This window comes from Canis aureus, chromosome 14, assembly GCF_053574225.1.
Source record: "Canis aureus isolate CA01 chromosome 14, VMU_Caureus_v.1.0, whole genome shotgun sequence".
Classification (NCBI taxonomy): domain Eukaryota; kingdom Metazoa; phylum Chordata; class Mammalia; order Carnivora; family Canidae; genus Canis; species Canis aureus.
Genome location: NC_135624.1, coordinates 56,752,801 through 56,774,142, shown reverse-complemented (window position 1 = coordinate 56,774,142; position 21,342 = coordinate 56,752,801). Strand labels below are relative to the sequence as shown.

At 34.8% G+C, this 21,342-nt stretch overlaps 1 protein-coding gene and 1 long non-coding RNA gene across 26 annotated transcripts in view; one reads left to right on the top strand and one right to left on the bottom strand.

The window, feature by feature from the left end:
• Positions 1–21,342, bottom strand: part of ADGRL3 (adhesion G protein-coupled receptor L3) — an 856,301-nt gene that overhangs the window by 266,553 nt on the left and 568,406 nt on the right. For all 24 annotated transcript variants that reach the window (XM_077848164.1, XM_077848162.1, XM_077848167.1 and 21 more), the window contains one exon: positions 12,045–12,125. In XM_077848164.1, the coding sequence (XP_077704290.1) occupies positions 12,045–12,125 (81 nt within the window). The remainder of the gene's footprint in view (positions 1–12,044; positions 12,126–21,342) is intronic.
• LOC144283705 (uncharacterized) overlaps positions 1–21,342 on the top strand; it is a 58,259-nt gene that overhangs the window by 11,073 nt on the left and 25,844 nt on the right. The window lies entirely within an intron of this gene.

Sequence of the window (21,342 nt, the reverse complement as noted above, 5' to 3'; positions counted from 1 at the left end):
CTGAGAGCTTTTCCTCTAATAATAGGAACAAGACAAGGATATGTCCATTCTCACCATGTTTATTCAACCTAGTACTGAAAGGTCGAGCGACAGCAATCAGACAACACAAAGAAATAAAAGGCATCCAAATTAATAATAAGGAAGGAGTAAAAGTCTCAGTATTTACAGATGACATAATACTGCATATAGAAAATCCTAAAGACTCCACCAAAAAACTAGTAGAACTGATAAATGAATTCAGTAAAGTCATGAAATATAAAATCTATGTCCAGAAATCTGTTGCATTCCTATACACTAATAATGAAGCAGCAGAAATTAAGAAAATAATCCCAGGAGCACCTGGTAGCACAGTAGATTAAGCATTCAACTCTTGCTTCTAGCTGAGGTGGTAATCACAGGGTCATGAGATCAAGCCCCACATCAGGATCCATGCTCTGCATGGTGTCTGCTTGGGATTCTCTCTCCCTCCCTCTCTGCTCCTCCCCCACCTTAAAATAAATACATAAACCCTTAAAAAATCCCATTTATAATTGTATCAAAAACTACAATATCTAGGAATGAACTTAACCAAAGATATAAAGGACTTATACTCTGAAAACTACAAAACACTGATGAAAAAAGTTCAAGACAATGCAAAAAAATGGACAGACATTCCATACTTATGGGCTAGAAGAACGAATATGGCTAAAATGTCCATACTACCCAAAGCAATGTACAGATTTAATGCAATCCCTATCATAATACCAAAGCATTTTTCACAGAATTGGAATAAATGATCCTGAAATTTGTATGGAATCACAGAAGAATTTGACTAGACAAAGTAATCTTGAAAAAGAAAGACAGAACTGGAGGTACCACAATTCCAGACATTTAAGTTATATTACAAAGTGGTAGTAATTAAAACAATATGGAAAAAAATTTAAAAAAAATAAAACAATATGGTACTGACTAGCATAAAAGCAGACACATGGGCCAGTGGAATAGAAGAGAAAACCCAGAAATACACCTACGGTTATATGGTCAATTAATCTTTGACTAAGAGGGAATGAATGTGCAATGGGAAAAAGTCTCTTCAACAAATGATGTTGAAAAAACTGGACAGCCACATGTAAAACAATGAAACTGGACCACTTTCTTTCACCATACACAAAAATAAACTCAAAATGGATTAAAGACCTAAATATGAGACCTGAAACCATAAAAATCATTGAAGAGAACACAGACAGTAATCTTTTTGACATAGGCTGTAGCAACGTTTTCCTAGATATGTCTCCAACAAACTATTGAGACTACATCAAAATAAAAAAGTTTCTGTACAGTGAAAGACACAATCAACAAAACTAAAAGGCAACCTACTTAACCAACCCACGGCATGGGAGAAGATATTTTCAAATGACATATCTGATAAAGGGTTAGTATCCAAAATATATAAAGAGTGGATACAACCCAATATGCAACTGACCTTTATTCTTCACAGTTCAGTTCAATAGTCAGCTCCCTAGAGTGGTTTTTCTAACCATAACCCATTCATAATCTTGTTTATGTAATATATAATTGATTTATTGTTGACTCCCTCCAATACAAGGGAAAGCCCATGAGGACAAACTTCTTTCCTTTCTTGCATATTACTGCATTGTCAGTCCCCTGTAAAGTGCATGGCAAATAGCTGGTGTTCAGTATAGTACTGTCACATCAAAAATAATTGGACTTAGGGGCGCCTGGGTGGCTCAGTGGTTGAGCATCTGCCTTGGGCTCAGGGCATGATCCCAGAGATCCAGGATCAAGTCCCACATCAGGCTCCCTGTGAGGAGCCTGCTTCTCCCTCTGCCTGTGTCTCTGCCTTCTCTCTGTGTCTCTCATGAATAAATAAATAAATAAAATCTTAAAAAAATTAATCTGACTTAAATTCAACTATATGCATTCAAAAAGAATTTGGGAAAAAAATCCCATGTGGCATTTTCATCAATGACCATATGGCACAGAGTGATAGGAGGGTAGGGACAGTGTCTCTTCATTTCCATGTTTCCCCACACTGTTCATCAAATAGGTATCACCACAGCCAAAAGAGGTTTTATGTATTTCTGTATTCACATTTTCTGATATTGAAGAAAAACTCACTGTTGGATATGCTGTATTTCATGGATAATTTAGAGGGTTTCTGAAGGTGGGTTTTGTTTTTTGTTATGTTTTGTTTTTTGACCTTGCTCGCTAACTTCAGAATCTAACCCATGCTTAAGATGCAAGATAGAAAGTACTTGTTGAACACCGAATGAAAGTCTTTCGGAAGAACACAGGAAAAAAAGCTGATTTATAGTTTTATCCTTTGATACATGTTTGAAATTAAATTCATAGACAGTCACAGGAAAAAACTGGTTTTTAAATATAAAAGCGTATTATAATTAAGCCAGTAGGATTTAAGGAGGATAAGACATTGTAAACTTTCTTGAGGACTTATTTTCTTGATCTTGCCATGTATGAACTACCAGGAGTCTTAGACTGGAACAATAAGGATTGCTGCTAAATTATAAGTGCAATATTTACATAGCATTTTATAAGGTATAAAGCACTTTCACATATAACATCGTATTTGGTATTTGGTGCTAAGCAAATTTGGGGAACAGATTGTTGCTGTGGTGATCAGATTTTTCCATGATCATACAGTTAGCCTACTGGGGTGGGGTTAGCAGATTAAATGCAAGCATCAGTATTTAAACTGCATACTTCCATGTGACTCCACCTAGGAGAATGTAATGCCAAATTTAACAGGAGCATCTGCTCCAGTGAGGGAAATTGTTTTTCTTTTTTTCTGGACTCTTAAGAACTAGAAGTAATTGCTAGACCCAGAGATACAACTAACAAAGAGAAAAGTGCTTCTTAGTACATATCGAGGGAGCTAAGTGCCTCTTAGTGGGAAGGAAATAATGTTCAAGGTGTTATAGGATGAATAATCGCCAAAGTCGACACTTCCCATAAAGAATATGCCTTTTAGCAGCTGAGGAAACAAGATCCTCGTTCATCAAGTAGTGATATGTAAGTGGATTTTGTGTCCGTAACAGTCCCAATGCTTACTGTTCTTACTGTCCAGGTATATAGATGTTTCTTTTTTTTTTTTTTTTTTAATTTTTATTTATTTATGATAGTCATACAGAGAGAGAGAGAGAGAGAGAGAGGCAGAGACATAGGCAGAGGGAGAAGCAGGCTCCATGCACCGGGAGCCCGACGTGGGATTCGATCCCGGGTCTCCAGGATCGCGCCCTGGGCCAAAGGCAGGCGCCAAACCGCTGCGCCACCCAGGGATCCCCAGGTATATAGATGTTTCGAGAGAAAGGCGATCTGTATCTAATCTTAGGCAACTGACTCTAAGAGTAAAAGGGATTTTAAAATTTAAGGATTTACCCTATATAAATTTTATCATGCAAACTTTTAACTATTGTCAAGTAAGAATTATTACATTAAAGAAGATACTCCTGAGCGGTATGAGGGTGTGCATGAGTGCTTCTGTGTGAGTACACCAAAGAGTTGGAAACCGTGCAGCTGTGAGTACTCAGGAAGTGGGGATAAAGGTTTTGAAAGTCAAAACCTCCTCCTTCACCCCACCCTAGGCTTTGGTAGTAGCAGTCAACACAACTATCAGCTGGCTGTCTCCTCCAGGCAATAAGATAATTAATTTTTAGTATACTGGTATAAAATTATTTTCTGGTGATTACATAAATAATAAGCATTTGTGGGAGAGAATATTGAAAACCATAAAAATAGGATATTTTATCACAACACCTGACTTCTTTTTAATATGGTATGATTTTTGATACTTCTTTTAAGAGAAACAGTAAGATACTTTCTGAAAAGAGTAAAAAGTAGCAGTATAACAGTACAACAAAGATATTCTCTTTTATGGAAGAGGACAGCGGATACACAAAAATCTTATTGGTCACTGGGTAGTAAATTGCTGTGTTCACATTATTTGTGCTATCTGTGTTCTTAAGATGACTAATAGGGAGGGAAATTTTCTTTAAAATGCTATACTATGTATGGGTACGTTAGCTCTTCCATATCCCTTGTTGGTGATGTTTCATTACCAATTACTTTCCATAGTATGTTGTTTCGGAAATTAAATCACAATGCCTTTTGTATAAATGAAAAACTGACAGAGCAGAATTTTTATAGAGGCCTGGGTTTGAACCCTGGCTCCAATGTATAATACTTAATCTGACTTTTATGTAGTTAAAGAATCTCTCTATGGCTCAATTTTTTCATTCACAAAATTACAATAATAATACTACCTGCTTCATGGGATTCAGGAAATTAATGAAATTAATAATCTATATTATAGCTTCAAATAGAGCCAGGCACAAATGTTAATTGTAAATATTAAATGTTCATACCATGTCTACTAAAACAGTATATATCTATTGGAATATTCACTAGAATATTATGATTGGTTTTCTATGGTAATTGGGAGAGAGAGGGTCATGTTGGTATTTTAAATTTTCAGTTTGAATGTATGATTTAAAGCTAATTTGTATAATAAGCGTTAAGTATTATAATTCTCTTTTTAAATATTTTATTTATTTATTCATGAGAGAGGCAGAGACATAGGCAGAGGGAGAAGCAGGATCCCTGTGAGGAGCCTGATGTGGACTCAATCCTAGGACCTGCGGATCTTGACCTGAGTCAAAGGCAGACACTCAACCACTGAGCTACCCAGGCGCTCCTAAGTTTTATAATTCTTCTTCTTCTTCTTTATTATTATTATTATTATTATTATTACTAATTGATAATAGCTTGCTATAAAAAGTTGTGACATTCAGAAAATGCTAAATATTTTTTATCTGATTAAGATAAAGCAATAACATTCCTATCTTCCCAAATGAGAATTAAAGCCAAATAAAGAGTAGTTAGTCCTGGAACTTAACGGAGCAATCTTAGGAGAGGGCAGAGGGAGCTGGGGATAGGGGATGGGTGGGGAAGTGTGAAGTTCAGATAACTGAACCCTGATCATAGCTGCTTAGACACATCCTAGTTCCTCAGACTTTCCCTTGCCGTAAGCAACAAGCTCCATGGAGGAAATGTCATATTCAAGTCAGGGATCGTTATCACTGGATCTACCATCAGCCACACTGAATCTGAAAGGGGTGGTTCAGATCACAACAGTATCAAGCCTCTATTTAATGTCGTCTACGTATTAAAAATATCAATCCATGAGCCAGTGTGGAAGTAGAATTCAAACAAATTCTATCTCCTTCAGGCTCATTGAGAGACTACCAGGACAAGGTGACCAAGATCCTACTGTAAAAAACTACCAAGTCACACTATACTCTGGAATAATTATTCTCAATATATGAATCATATACCACAAGGTGCCTACAGGATTGTGCTAAATTGTTTCAAATGATAAATGTTGGCTTTTAAACAATGACTTACATTTGTCGAGTATGTTATAATTTACAAAGCCTTCATATGTATTCCTAACAATACTGAATAAAAATAGTATTTTACCATTAAGTCTATAATTTAACTCTGATTAAATCCAACCCAATTTCAAGGATGACTATATAGTAGTATGCTTGATGCTGGAAATACAGTGATGATGACCAGTAAGTCTAAACGAAAAAGTGATAAGATCCTTGTAAAACTAAATGAGACAATGCATATAAAATACTTTTTTTCCTGTGTCTGACACAAAAGACATACTTAATAAATGGGGATGATATTTATCATTAATATCAACCAGCTCTATCTTGTAGGTGTTCACAGCATACTTTAAACACAGTAAAAATATGTTTGCTGTTTACAAGTATAGGAAAAGCATGATTATTTAACATGGTCAAAGCAATCTGTTATACGCAAGTTTCATTTTTATTCCCTTGGGTTAAGGGTGGATAAAACTAGGAAGTTATAATCTACCATAAAATGTCTGCTAACAGGACAAGTTAGAAAAATACCACCATAAGATACTAAAAAATAGGCCTGGAGACTCCTCAATAAGAATGCCAGATGTCTTGTTCTTATTTTATTTTAATCAATTTCAAATGTTTTTACATTCCACTAGATAGTATCGTGTGCTAATGTCTCTAATTTGTGATGCTAAATCTTTGGCTATAGCCTATTTTTAATATAGATGTACCAGGCAGGACCATCTGTTTATTTTAAACTTTAAAAAATATTTTCAATGTGGATTTGCTGAATGTAATTCAATTTGCACGAAACTTATGCCTGGCATTATTCTAGTTCATTGATTATGTGCCAATTGAACCATATTTATATTACTCAGTTTATTGTAGCAAACAACAAAAAAAAAACCCCTGAAAAAAATAGATGTAATTTTTCAAATGTGCCCAAATATTTTAGCTTTTTTTAGAAGTATACATTGTAACCATCAACAAATTAGCAAATGCATAATTTAGTATGTAGCATTAGACTTCTAATTAGATATAAGACCTTACCTAAAGAAAGATTATATAAAATAAATACAAACCATTTTTGCCAGCATTATTACTAGTGGTTTACTATATTGGAAGGTGGATAGTATCAGTAACTGTCTAACTTTTTATACAGCAGATCATTCTAAATATCATTCTTGTTAATATAAATGGAGGGAATTTTTCAGAAGAGAATGTTTTTTCTTGGTTATTGACGGGAATTTATCTAACTTGCATTGCTAGTGATGTTACGAAGAATTCCTAGGTTGGGTTCCATAATTGCTAAGTCTATCACAAAATTATACAGAAAAGCAATGAAGCAAAACAACATCAAAAACAAAACGATAAAGTTTCAATTCAAAGGCATGCCCCAATTGATATATTTGATTCTCTAATAATATATACCTCTGCTTAGGATTCTGATTCAGCTTCCTACACAAATTCCCACCCAACTACCTTCATTGAGTCAATCTGCCTGTAATAGAGACATAATTCTGGGGTAAGAGGTTTTTCATGTAAGTGGTTAGGGGGCATAATAAAGGTCAGGGAGAAAGTATAGTTTGTGAGGACAAATGACCTTCAGAACTGCAGCTCTTAATGAGTCTTGCTAAGAAATCCAATGTGCTTATTTACAAATCTGCTATAAAACTACCAAAGTAGTTTTTCATTTCCAATTATAATATAAAAAATGGGGAAATATGTCTCAAAAGCATGTGGAACATATTTGCATACAGAAATATATAATCAATCCCATTAAATTAACTAAGAAATTATAACAAACTTGTTTTAATAATGAAAGGTTTAAAAATAATAGTTGCTTCTGGATGAGACTATTTTTTTAAAGTCCTGATTGATGAGACGTATGGCAAAAAAACTACTATAATGGTGAATGCTGATTCAGGATCTTATTTTTATTAAGTAGTTTATAGTGAGGGCTGTGACTATTTTTCTATTTATAGTGGCAGCTCTGGTTAATTACCTTGTAATGTATTGTGACATTAATGCACTAGTAAACTACTGGAATTTACACCCCTATTCCATAATAAAATCTGTAAATTGAAGAATGCATATAAAGCCATCACAGGCATAAATTATGTAACCAAATGCCATGTATGATCACATTAGATTTAAAGAACAGAATTTCTCAAATTTACTCATCAGTGGGTAAGCTCCATAAAATTTATAAATTGCTGCTACTTTGAAATACAGATTACAACATTTTATTCAAGGCTATTTGGTAAACTGCTACATTTTCCACATGGTTACTAAGATCATGTTGGTCAGAATTAAAATGCACAATACCAAAGAAGAAACATATTATGACAAACAAATTCATCCATGTCATAATTTTTTCCCTAAAAAAATGATAGAGTTGTGAAAGAAGTCAAGACAATTTAAAGGAGGGAGAATAGTGGCATGTGGATTAAAATCAAAATAACTCATAGGTAGTATAGAACTTGAGGGGACAAAAAAAAAGAAAGTGCAATAAAAAATGTAAGTAATGGTATTATTATGCCAATTCTATCCCATTTCTAACATTTGTTTTTAAATAAAATATTAGAGAGTTTTAAGGAAAAAAAAAGTAAAAGATTTTTTTTCCAACGTTATAGTGATTTTCACAAACCTCTTTATTTACCTTTGTAAGTGTTCTCTGAATGTTGCGGAATTGTGGTACATGAGCTAGTAACTTGTAACTACAATTGCATTCAACACAGAGCAAAAGGGCCCTGGGTCAATGTATGTAGAAGACTGCTATAAGAACTAGAAGTTATCAAGAGAATCATTCTAAGGTAGAGAGTGCAATTTGAGGTGGATGTCAAGCAGAGATGGCTGCTGGATTCTAGTAACTAGTAACTCATTCTTTACCAGGTCAATACCATCACTATTTTGACCAAGATGATGCCATTTTATAGTGGTGTTTTTATTTTTATTTTATTTTATTTTATTTTATTTTATTTTATTTATTTATTTATTTATTTATTTATTTATTTATTTATTTATTTATTTAGATATGGTGGTGCTTTTAATAATGCCTACCTACTTTCTGACCCTTCAGGATCTACTTTATGTCAAGTATTTTCCAGGAACTTGACACTTACTATTTTATTTAATTATCTTAATAAACTTGCTGGGGTAACATTATTATCCTTGTTTTACAGATAACAGACAGAAGCAGCCTAAGGTCGTACAGATCTGCCTGGCTTCAACATCTAATTTCCTTCCATATGTCACAGAAGCGAACCTAGAAGTGTATAGGGCTGGCTGCATTTTTATCTATGGCCTACCAGATGCCAGATTCTATTATGTATTATCCCTAATCTTCACAAAGACTTTGTGAAGTTCTTATTTCTGATCTTCTGCATAGTAGTTGAGGAAACTAATGATAAAAAAAAAAAAAAAAAAAAGTCTAGCCTGTAACTCTCAAGTTTAAGTTAATTGGCTCTAAATCCCTTCATATTATCAGTCAAATTTTGTCTCACTTCATTTTACCCTTTTCTGCCTTGCTATGGTAGTTTGAAATGACCCCAATTCCCCTCTTCTCTGTATCCACGGTGGCTCCTCAATCAAGAGATAGAGTCATTTTCTCCCTTTTTAAGTTGGGGTTGGCTATGTGATTTGCTTTGGCAAACGTGACACAAGCAGAGTCTTGTAAAGTATTTGAAGTTTGGGACTTGTCAACCTATTGTTAGGAATCCTGCCGCAATGGGAATGAGCCTGTGCTAGACTACTCGATAACGAGAGCCATAGGACCATCATCCCAGATGACAGTAATGTGACTCCCCAGCACCTGAATGAGTTTCCTCCCCTATAGAACCCACCAGCTTGCTACCTACTAAACATATAACTTCAGCCAAGTCAACACACACACACACACACACACACACACCAACTCAACTAATATTAATAATGTTTCTTGTTTAAGGCACTAAATATTGAAGCATATTTTTACACTACCCTACCCATGTCCCTACCGTACTCTTCCCAAATCAGACTGAGATCATGTCGGAAGAAATGAATTATATTAAAGTTGCCAACATGCATCAACAGGTCTCCATCTTTGGTAGGAACAATATTCTACGAAGGATTAACATGTCTAAAATAATGCATTAATTTAAAAATCTTCTATTCCTCATGAGAGATTATGTCGTAAGCATCCAAGCAGTTGATTGATACAGAAACCTTAGAAGCATTTCTCCCTGTATCTGTTCAGTCAAATGTCATGTCTCTTCAAAATATTTCTCAGGCCCAGGTGGCTCGGTGGGTTGAGGGCCTGGCTCTTGATTTTGGCTCAGGTCATGGATGGCTCATGGTTATGTGATCAAGCCCTAGGTTGGGCTCATGAGCTCAATGTGGTATCTGCCTGAGATTCTCCTTCTCCCTCTGCCTCCCCCATGCTCACACATGACCAATGAACAAACAAACAAACAAATAAACAAACAAAATAGTTTCAAAAATATTTCTCAGCCCTGTCATTGTAGTGGACATGCTTCTAAGTAATTTCCCAGTCACCTTTTATCTGGACTACTGAAACAGCTTCCCTCTGTTAATCTCTCCTCATCTGTACTAACTTTAGAGATGTTTTTTCCCATATCAAGAAATCACATTATAATGTTAATATTATATTATAATGTTAATGTTATAATATTATAATATATCATGTTATAATACAAAACCTCACTAATTTAGAAAAACAATTTTTTAAAAATTATTATTTATTTAAGAGAGAGAGTGCAGGGGGTACGAGGAGCGGGAGAGGGAGAGAGAAACTTAATCAGACTCAGTGCCGAGTGTGGAGTGCAACATGGGGCTCAATTTGATAATCCTGAGATCAGGACCTGAGCCAAAATCAAGAGTTTGTCCCTTCACCAACTGTGCCACTCAAGAGTCCCTAGAAAAACAATTTTTAATAATTAAAAATATTTCATGACCTTTTTCCCCCAGCATAAAATACAAACTCTCCATGTGAATGGAATCCTTCTCCATCTCATTACATCTCTTCAGTGTGTTCCTCTAGAACTGCTCCCATTTTACTGCGCACCCAGCACATTTCCTTAAAAATGTCACAACTTTTACAGATCCGTGCTTTGGTTCATTCTGCTTCCATTTCATGAATTCCATTATCACCCCTGCTTCCTTGTCTTCTTGAACAAGGAGACTGCATCCCTCAGAACACAGGCTGTCCCCTTCACTTTCTGTTACTTAAACAGAAATCATTGTATGAGTTCCTACTATATGCCAAGTATAGACCAATAGCTGGAGGAGAGAGGGAAATATGTATGTTGAAAAATAAGATACAATGTCTTAAATGTAATAACTGAGGCAAGCACAAGGGATTTGGAGAACAGACACATGCACCTCCTTTCTCCATAGTGCCTAGACAGGGACGCCTTTACAGAGGAACCAAAGATAAAGCTGAACCTTCTAGCATTGGCAGAAACTCATTGGGTAGAAAAGGTAAGAGGTTCTTGGCAGAGGAAACAGCACATATAGAAAACATGCTTATTTGGGGCAGATCTAGTGACTTCTATTGTATCAAATGATTAATACTGTTGAAGGTGTAAGAAAATATCCTGCATCATCTAAATCTTAAAAAAAATAACCTTAGAATACTTGGTAATTATAAAAATTTTAAAAATGTCTATATCATATGAGCTTTGAATATTATAATACATTTGGAAAATAATAAGTATTTAAAAGCAGAAAGACAAAAAAGCAGAAAGACAAATTCTATATTTAGATTATGGAAAAATAAATAGTACTATTAATTTTTTGTATGATGAGTTATTTAAAAAAATCTTTAAACAGATGGTATCCATTTAAAATACATAATTTTAATTTATATATTTTTAAAACTAAATGGTTGTAGTACTACTAAAATGACTTTACAAAATAAAATATAAAATATCACTTTGCAAGGAACTAAATCTGTCAATATGACTTAGCTTAAAGTATCTTAATTTATTTAAAAAAATAAAGTAGAAGAAGAAAATTCCAATAAAAAAGGTAATGGTTATCTGGTAATCTCTGAATCTAAGTTGGTTTTCAACAAGTCTTCCACAAGTTAAATCACTATGTATCCCCATTTCTCATTTTGTTTCACAAATATTTCTCAGAACAGTATTTCATAGTTTAGTTTATGAATAAGACTTCCTCTTTCTGTTATCAGATTTCTTTTTTTTTCCCCACACAAAGTAACCTGTATTTGCAGCAAATAAGGAGATCGTGGAGAATAGCTTTCAAAGCAGTGACCCCTAAACAAGGGTGAATGGGTTCCTTTTATTTAGGGTTAGTCTTACAAAATTTTTTTCTTCATTGGTGCCCGGGGTTCTTGGTCATGCCACTTCAAAGAGGGAGACTTGATAGAGTGGTAGGCAGCAAAGCAAGGGACAGTGACATGATAGTAGAAAGCCCCCAAGGAGGGAGGGGACCCGAGAGGGTTGCATTGTTATCAGACTCCTTATACACCTTTCCTACTTCCCCACTTTTTGAACAGGCCCTACAGTGTAAAATACATATTTACAACTATCTGTAATTTAATTAATTGTCTTCATGAAAAATAATGAATAGTTTTTTTCTTTAAATACTAATAAAAATAATAATAATAATTAATAATAAACAACTCACCTCTAACAGGGGGTCTTTCTAGCTCAGAGTCAAGGTGAATTGGCGGAGAGATGTAAGACACCTGTCCATGATGTGCCTGCCCTGTGGACCCAAAAACAAATGTTAAGCAGACATTGCAGTTACATCTTTGTACAATTCTTTGTTTTTATGATCTCCTATTCTCTTTCTTCACACTGAATTCATTGTCATTATACCATGTAGACAGACCTATTCAAACACAGGAGCATTATGCATCATCCCAACATCGACCAATTAAATCGGTCTCTCTGAAATTACCTATTTTTTTTTTTTTAATTTATGATAGTCACAGAGAGAGAGAGAGAGAGAGAGGCAGAGACACAGGCAGAGGGAGAAGCAGGCTCCATGCACCGGGAGCCCGACGTGGGACTCGATCCCAGGTCTCCAGGATCACGCCCTGGGCCAAAGGCAGGCGCCAAACCGCTGCGCCACCCAGGGATCCCCCCCGAAACTACCTATTTTTTATTATTAAAATACTCATTTGTTGTGGAATGACATTTTTAAAAATACAATGAAATGATCTAGAAGAAAAATTAAATGAAAGAAAAAAGATATAAACAATATTAAGTCCACATTTTTATTGGTGGATTAAACAGACAAGTACTCTATCAATTTGCGATGTTTCTAAACACATCTTCTCAGTTTATGCACTTACTTCATTGGAGGCCAGTATTATACAGTCTGCACACTGGCATCATATCGAACAACACTTGGTAGCACTTACTTAGATAACTTTATAACTCTGATTATTTTTTTTAATTTTTTTATGATTTTTGTCTATTATCTGAATAGAATACTACTCCTTCCTGCTTAGTATATTTTATGAAAAAATAATCACTAGCCATGATATAAAAAGTAGGTAGATGAATTCATTTTCTATTTCTTTGCAAAACATTCTGCGGCTCACATACTATTTGTAACATACTTTGTTTTTCCAGTGAAGGTGCTAATTTGAAGGCCAAGATGCTGACTGAAAAAATAGCTACCTAGAAACAACAACAACAAAATTTCTAATGTTCAAAGTAGCTATACTTTGTATACTGATGATCCAGTAAGCAATTAGAATTTTGAGGCAAGAAAGCATAATCGCAGTCAGTTCAATTTCTAAAGCTACTTTGTAGAACTATTTCTGGGAAAAAAAAAAAAAAGGTTTGGGTAGAAGCAGAGGACCCACCAATTTCTTTCTATGATGGGAATATGCAGTTATATTTTACACATTTACTATAGCAATTTACAGGGTTGTTAATCTCTTTTCCTAAACAAGGAAAGTTAATGATACATAGATTATGATAACAGTTAGAGTAACCTTCCCGTTTCAAGTAATATTCGACTTGTAATAAACTCTGCTGATTCCTCTTATGAGGCACATTTCAAATAATTAATATGGCTCCCTGTTGATAGTAGCTGCTGTTGCTCCCAGCATTTTTCTAGCTAACAGCAGACACAGTGGAGACGTTGTAATATACAGAGCCCCTCATAATGGTAACTAAGAATATTGTGCATTCACTGGCCATGTTTCAATGGAATACTAAAGCACTATTCTAAAAGGAGTAAGATCATGATTGTGCACTTGTAGCAGTCCATGTGTAATACAGCTTATTAAAAACTTTAGATTATCTTAATTATGAAAATGCCTAGTGTTTACCTATGTAGCATACTCGATTGCAAAATCATTTTTTTTTTTTTTTTTACTTTTAAGGTCCTGTCATTACAAATGAATTGGTTTGAAACTTTCTTGACCATGAAAATCTTTTACTTTGTATTGGTTCAGAATAATTTCAGCATATAAAATAATATTGATTTCATGTCTAATCCAGGAACACGACTTTTACCACATATAATAATTATCAGGCATTCATATGCACATCATCTCCATGTATGCAACCATGTCACTGTGGGTATTTAGAAGGAGGTACTATGCCAATATATTCATATTTTTAAATCAGAGAAACAAGCAGAGGAGACTGAATACCTTGCTCAAGTACATGCAGCTCATAAAGAGCAAGGCCAGGGGCATTTTGACTCTAAATCTGAAGGGTTTTCAAGTATGTCAGGTATTTTTCTCAAAGAAGGTCTCCGTATACTAAACCTGGGAAAAAACTGTATAGATTTCAGTGATTAAACTCTGACAAGTAACTGCTTGTGGAACTGTCACCCCTACATTCGGTTTGAAGTAAAAAGACCTTTTAAATGTCACATTTGCCTCTGTTCTTGGGAAAACCACATAACTTCAAGAGTGCTCAACAGGGATACTTTAGGTAGCACAAGATCACAGTGTGTATGTCCCTAAGGGGGAACAGAGATATCAAAGAGGCAGCAGGATGGGGTGAGGATATTGACAGTCAAGTCCTGAACTCGGTTTGCCATAATGTCCATTCTGTCTCCAATGTGAACTTCAGCAAGCTGGAGGGTAAGATGTGGCTGGGAGAGAGAGCTACTGTGGCTGGAACTGACAGTCTCTCTAAGTCTTGGAGAAATAGCAGAAATGCAGTGATAGATTTCAGTTTGGTGATTGAGATCTCTACAGAATAAAAACTAGAAATCACGGAGGCTGCTGTTGATTAACCACATTAATCAAATACATTAAAAGAAATTCTGCTTCAGTTAGATGATCAGTGATACACACACATAGACCACACACACACACAGAAAAAAGAAGTAATAAAGCCTAATTCTAATCTATGGTTAGTGAATCTCAGGGAGAAAATTGTTGTTCATCAGGGAGAGCATTATAGAACATGGACAGTTTGGAAAAAAAAAAAAACAGTGACTATCAAATATCCACCTACCCCATTAAGAATTAAAAATCCTCCTAGACATTACAGTGAATAATAATATTCAACCAAAAATGTGATCAGTTCAAAAAGAGCTTAGGAAGATAAAAAGCATGGCAAATACAGAATGTATTTTTATTTATCTTACACTAGACATTCCTGGTCCTTACAGCAGAAGCATTATATATCCAAGTGTGAAATGTGCTGCTCCAATTTTTCTTTACTTTTTCAAATTAAAAAGATACAGATTTGTTTATTTATTTCTCCCAAATTTCATTTCCTTTTGTCCCCTGGATTTTAAAGCCAAAAAATCATACTGAGATTTTCATTAGAATTGCATTAATTCTTTAAATTAATTTGGAGGATAAACATTTAAAATATTTTGTCTTCATTTTCTTTTAAATGGATATCCACTAGTTTGATTTGCCATTAAATAAAGCTGGAATAAATAAAGTTTTGAAATTGTTTATATTTTGGTTATAAGAATATTTCATTGTTTAAGTATTCTATTTTCCCCATTTAAATGAAATTTGTAAGTTTTTTTGATAATTTTCGTTGAACTTTTTTCATGGCTATTGTCAGAATTATTAGTTACTGACTTTGACTCTCTTCGCTCAGAGCTAGATACACTGACTGACACTAACGTTTAGTTATTTCCTGTGATCTTTATCTCTTACAGGAAATATATTCCCAGGCTAAGATTCATCTATAGTCTTTCATTTAATTATTTTGTGCTGTAGAATTTAAAGTAAAAAATAAAAAACTGATTTTATAGGACATGCAATTTAAAGGACAGAGTTTCCTGGTGATGTTATTTACTGGTTATTTTACCTAAATTTTCTACAAAGCATTTACCAAAGGAATAAACAATACTGAATGATAGGCTTTATAAAAGAATTAAAAGGGGGGGGAGGGGGAGAGAGAGAGAGAGAGAGAGAGAGAGAGAAAGCTTCATGATTTACTGCTAAGGAGTCATGGAAAATAAAAGCAGTAGAGAAACAGCTGAGTAGCTTATGAGATTTCATTCATTTCTGGTCTAGGTGAAATGATAGAAATGTATGAAGATGTCACAGATATGTGTATGTGCACATATATAAGTATACACATATGTGCGTATATATGTACCTTTATGCGACAAATCTATATTGATATATAATTCACATACCAAGCAATTCACCCATTTAAAGTATACAGTGGTTTTCCTTATATTCACAGAGTTGTGCAACCACCACCACAATCAAGTTGAAACCATGTTCACTGCTACAAAAAGAAATCTCAAGCCTATTATCAGTCACTCATTTCCTCCCAACTCATCCCTGTCGTTGGCAACCACTTATTTTACTCTCTATCTCTAGATATCTGGCTGTTCTGGACATTACTTATAAACGAACTACTCAAATATGTGGTCTTTTGTGATCAGCTTTGTTCATTGAATATAGTTTTTCAAGGTTCACCCATGTGGTAGCATAAATCAGCACTTCATTTCTTTTTGTCGTCAAATAATACTCCACTGCAGAGACATACTACATTTTATTTAATCATTCATCAGTTCATGGACGTTTGGGATCATTCCCACTTTTCCATTATTATGAATAATGCTGTTATGAACCCCTGGGCACAAATTTTTGTGTGGACATGTTTGCATTTTTCTTGAATATATATGCCCAGGAGTGGAATTGGTGGATCATATAGTAAATCTATGTGTAAATTTTAGAAGCCTGATTTCCAAAAAGGCTATACCCTTTTACTTTTCATTTGTAGTTCATGAGGCTTCCGATACCATGGAAATGTGTTTCAGGTTTTTTTCATTTTATTTACTTATTTATTTTTTTAAAGGTAGTAGTGTAGTTGAGGCAGATCTGATTGAAATACTAAGACAATTGTTAAAACCTGGAAAGGGACCAATTTCTCCAAGTGGATATAGAAAGATGAAATAGGATTTGGGTCTAGAAGTTGTATAGTTCATCCACATTGCAAGAACAATGATTCCCCTCCCCCCAAAAAAGAGAAGTTCACATTCTAAAATGAAAATGTGTGGCCTATCTAGTGCCAGGTATGCCAAAGATGTATAGAAATTTTAAGGGTGGTGGTCAACAAAACCCAGCACTACAGCAAAAACCCAGAGACTGTTATGGATTCTAGAAAAGTCATTATTTTCTTTTATCTTCTATCTCTTTTCAACTTTCATCTAATTTGTATTTTATTGAGGAATCCTGCACATTTTCTGTTAAAGGCCAAATATAGGAAAGACTGGACTAGCATTAGATACAAGAAAAATGTTTTTTTTTTTTCTTTCTATTGTCAATCCTTTACTTGCACAAGAGAACACAGAATTCACAGAATTACATTTTTAGAACCACAGATTTTGGAGGGAGAAAGGCATGTGATAGCTTATCATCCCAAACCCACATTTTAGAATGAGGAAGTACATGTTGAGAAATCGGTGAATTTCAAAAGTCAAATCAAGGTGCTAGTTGTCAAGTCTGATATCAGAAGACAGTAAGAAAGGAGATGCTTTACACCCAGCCTGCAGAAAAATAAACACACTCTCATTCTATTCTCTCTTCTGAAGCCTTCTGTTGTAGGCCATTGTTGTCAAAGTGCGTGGAGCATAATCTTTCAGGTGTGTTGAAAGGGTAAAAAGCTTGAGAACTATTTATTTATGAAATATATATATTTTCCCTCCATAAGATAGGGTCTACAAACTAAAGGCAGTTTGGCCTAACAGGAAAGATCAGATTATGCCCTAGAAACAGAACTACCTATGTTGATATCTGGACTCTGCCACTTTATAACCCTATAACCATTAGCCATATAACTAATTAGCCAGCAACTATCAAGTTGTTTAACTTCTACATGCTTCAATTTCCTCATTTGTATAATGGGGATTATAGTAACACTTACCTCATAGGGGTCTATTGACGGTTAAATAAACTTATGCATGTGTAGTATTATGTACTTGGTACATAGTAAAATATTTATAATTTTTGACTATTATTGTTATTATTATGGCAAGTTCATTATTTAATTCATTAATTCATCAACCACTATTAGTTGAGTACCTAATACATAATATGTTTCTAGATACTTGGCATATATCACACAACAAAATAAATGATAATGCACAACCCAATGTAAGGGCAGACAGACAGTAAGCGATTTACAAAATCAATACATCAATAATATTGCATGAACAAGATGAAAAGGGCAATGGAAACAAATTAGAACAGGTTTCTAAAGGGGATCTGGAGTAGAGGAGGCAGGTTACAATTTTAAACAAGATGATCAGGGAAAGCAATGTAATTTCCACAAACAGCATTTGGAGAATTCAAGAAAAGACAAGAGATAATATCGGACTTTGACAGGAAACTATAAAAAGATGAAAGTACAGATAAGGGTCCAAATCTAATTTTAATAATTAAGAATGAAAGAACACAATGTGCTATATTAGATGCTTTATCCTCATGCATTTATTTCATATTTTACACATGTTCATAGATATATTAATACCGTCACCAATGACCAATGAATAAAAGAAGGCATAAATCAAATATGGAGATAATTGGGAAACTAATACAGCTTTCTTCCTAAAGCAAAAACACATTTACTACCATAAAGTCCCCATTGGTTTCTCCAGTTACATCATCTTTCAACTCAAATTTCTCTCATTTTCTATATAGTGCTGTAAACAAGTTTAATGGTTTATGGCCCTCTAGGCAGATTTCATGCCTTTCTTTTGTTTGTTTGCTTTAAACTTTCAACTGTTGATCTTGATTATTTCCTCTAGGGGTATGACATTTCTCCTCCTTAAAAACAATAAAACAGATCTCACCATTTTGCTCCTGGGGTTCTAAATAGTTTTATCATTTTCCTTTTACAACCTTTAGGATGACAGCAAGTTGCATCTCTGAACCTCTCTGTCCTACTACAATAGTGATTTCATGTGGAATGTGGGAACCTATATGAAACTACATTTAAGAATGGCAGATGAAAAAAAAAAAGAATGGCAGATGGAATTTTCCTAAGTTTTTCAAATACTCTGAGAGTAGCTAAGCCTCCTTTCTCAAAGGAACAAAAAATAAAGTTTAATTTCTTGTTGAAAATAATCTCAGCTACTGATAAAAAAAATATCAGAGGTCAATATGTTGTTTGTGCTGATGGAAAATTGGGTGTGCCTAGCATTAAACAGCTTTCTTTTTTGTCTTCAAGTCCCAGTCTGACTATAACCATCTGGCATTTATAAAATCAGCTTTTAGGTAAAGATGTAAACACCAATCAAAAGTAATCATCAAAGAAAAGAGCTGTAAAGGTGCCAATTTGATACTTATCTTTTCGTTCTGGCTTCCTTTTCCCCCTTCATCTTATTACTCATACTTATTTTCAGTGAATTTAGTAAAATATGAGGTAGCAAAGAAGCAACTACATGCTTGACTTATTGAGGATATAAAGTCATTGATGGAGGCACCAAGGTCACTGATGGCCTTCTCCCCAGTGGATATTACTTCCGCACAGGAAACAGATGGAGTGATTTGAAGCAAAAGTAACTTTCTTGTTTGTTTGTATATGTGGGCATTTCATTCAGCGGATAATTTTTCAGTACTCAATCCCTTTAGTGGCCAATCTTAACAATACCACATAAACAAGATAAGATGCTCACCCCACAAAGAGACTGCAGTTTAGATGCAGGATTAAACAACCATAGTGTAGTATGATACGTACTTTGACAGAGATGAGACAATAGCATCTCACTGAGGTAAATGAAGTGAGGGAAGAACACTGCCCGGAGAATACAAGTGGTACTCGAGTGAAAGCCAACAGTAGGTGCAGGGAAGCAGAAGGAACATAACGAGTGGATGCTTACAGATCATAAAACTTAGAGGGGCTGGGAGACAGGGAATCACAGGAGGAAGGAAGGCAGGGCAAAAAAAAAAAAAAAAAGATGATTAAAAAATAACAAAAATTTCAGAACTGTACCCCACAAGGGGCATCTGTGTGGCCCAGTCGGTTAAGTGTGGACTCTTGGTTTTGGCTCAGGTCACGATTTCGGGTTTTGAGATTGATCCCTGTGTCAGGCTGAGAGCCCAGTGTGGAGTCTGCTGGAGATTCTCTCTCCTTCTCTCTCTCCACCTCCCCTCCCATTCATTTGCTCTCTCTCTCTCTTTCAAATAGGTAAATCTAAAAAAAAAAATAAAATAAAAAAATAAAAAAAGATGTACCACCCCCAAAGAAAAGAAAAAATAATGTATATGCCTATTACTCAGCTTTAACAATGACCAAGGCACGGCGTACACTGTCCTATATTGTCCCATCTCTCTCCTTCAGTCTCCTCTTCCTCATCCCAGAAGGCTTTTTTTTTAAAAAAGAATTTATTTATTTATTCATGAGAGGCAGATAGAGAGAGAGAGAGAGAGAGAGAGGGAGAGAGAGAGAGAGAAAGAGAGAGGCAGAGTCACAGGCAGAGGGAGAAGCAGGCTCCATGCAGGGAGCCTGATGTGGGACTCGATCCTGGGTCTTCAGAATCACACCCTGGGCTGAAGGCGGCGCTAAACCACTGAGCCACCGGGGCTGCCCTCAGAAGGTTTTGAGGCAAATCCTGGACACAATATAATTTCACTTGTACGCTATTTATGTATCAGTAAATAATGAGGGCTTTTAAAAACTAAGTGTAATATTGTTATGATACCTAAAGAGGCTATGTTATGAAAAATCAATTTAATGTCAAATTCAGTTAAGCAACTGTCTGGAAGAAATCAACAAGTCTGAAACAAATGAATTCTGTTAGCCTGCAAAACAATCCTATTAGCCTCCCATTGGTCCTAGCATTGAAATTACGTTGGACTGGAGGAATGCTTTAAACTTAAAACAAATTTCAGGTGCTCACAGATATAAAGGGGAATGTATTTTATAAAACCACGCAAATACATTTCTCACTTTCACAAGTGTGAAAAAATGATTTGGTAGTTAAATAACAAACATTGAGTTCTAGAAGCACTACTTCAAAACTTATTCCTGAAGTCTCAAAAACCTATAGTAGCAAGCATTACAATAAACTAAATAAAGAAAAAGAAAAAGGAATCAGGGTATTTAACTTCCCTGAATTTCTAGTTTTTTTTTTTTTTTATAACCACCCAAAAATAAGCAGGAATGAATACATTAAAAAACCAAAGAGCCTGTTAATAAAAATGGTGATTTTTTAAGAGCCTAATACTAAGAAGCACCATGTGAGGTAAATATCGTTTCCTATTTTAAAAATGTGAAATCTAAAGCTCAGTAAGATTAAATGCATTTTCAAAGGTTACACAATACTGTGTGTGGGAATCAGGTTTCAAATCCAGAGACCTTGTTCTTACTATATAGTTCACTGCCTTCACCTCCTATAAATACACCCACGGGGGTGGAGAAAGAAAGCAAATATACTATAATTTCTGAAACATTAGAAATTTTTAGTTCCCTATTTTCAGACTACCTAAAATTAAGTGTTTATATTACTAAAGCACTAACTCACA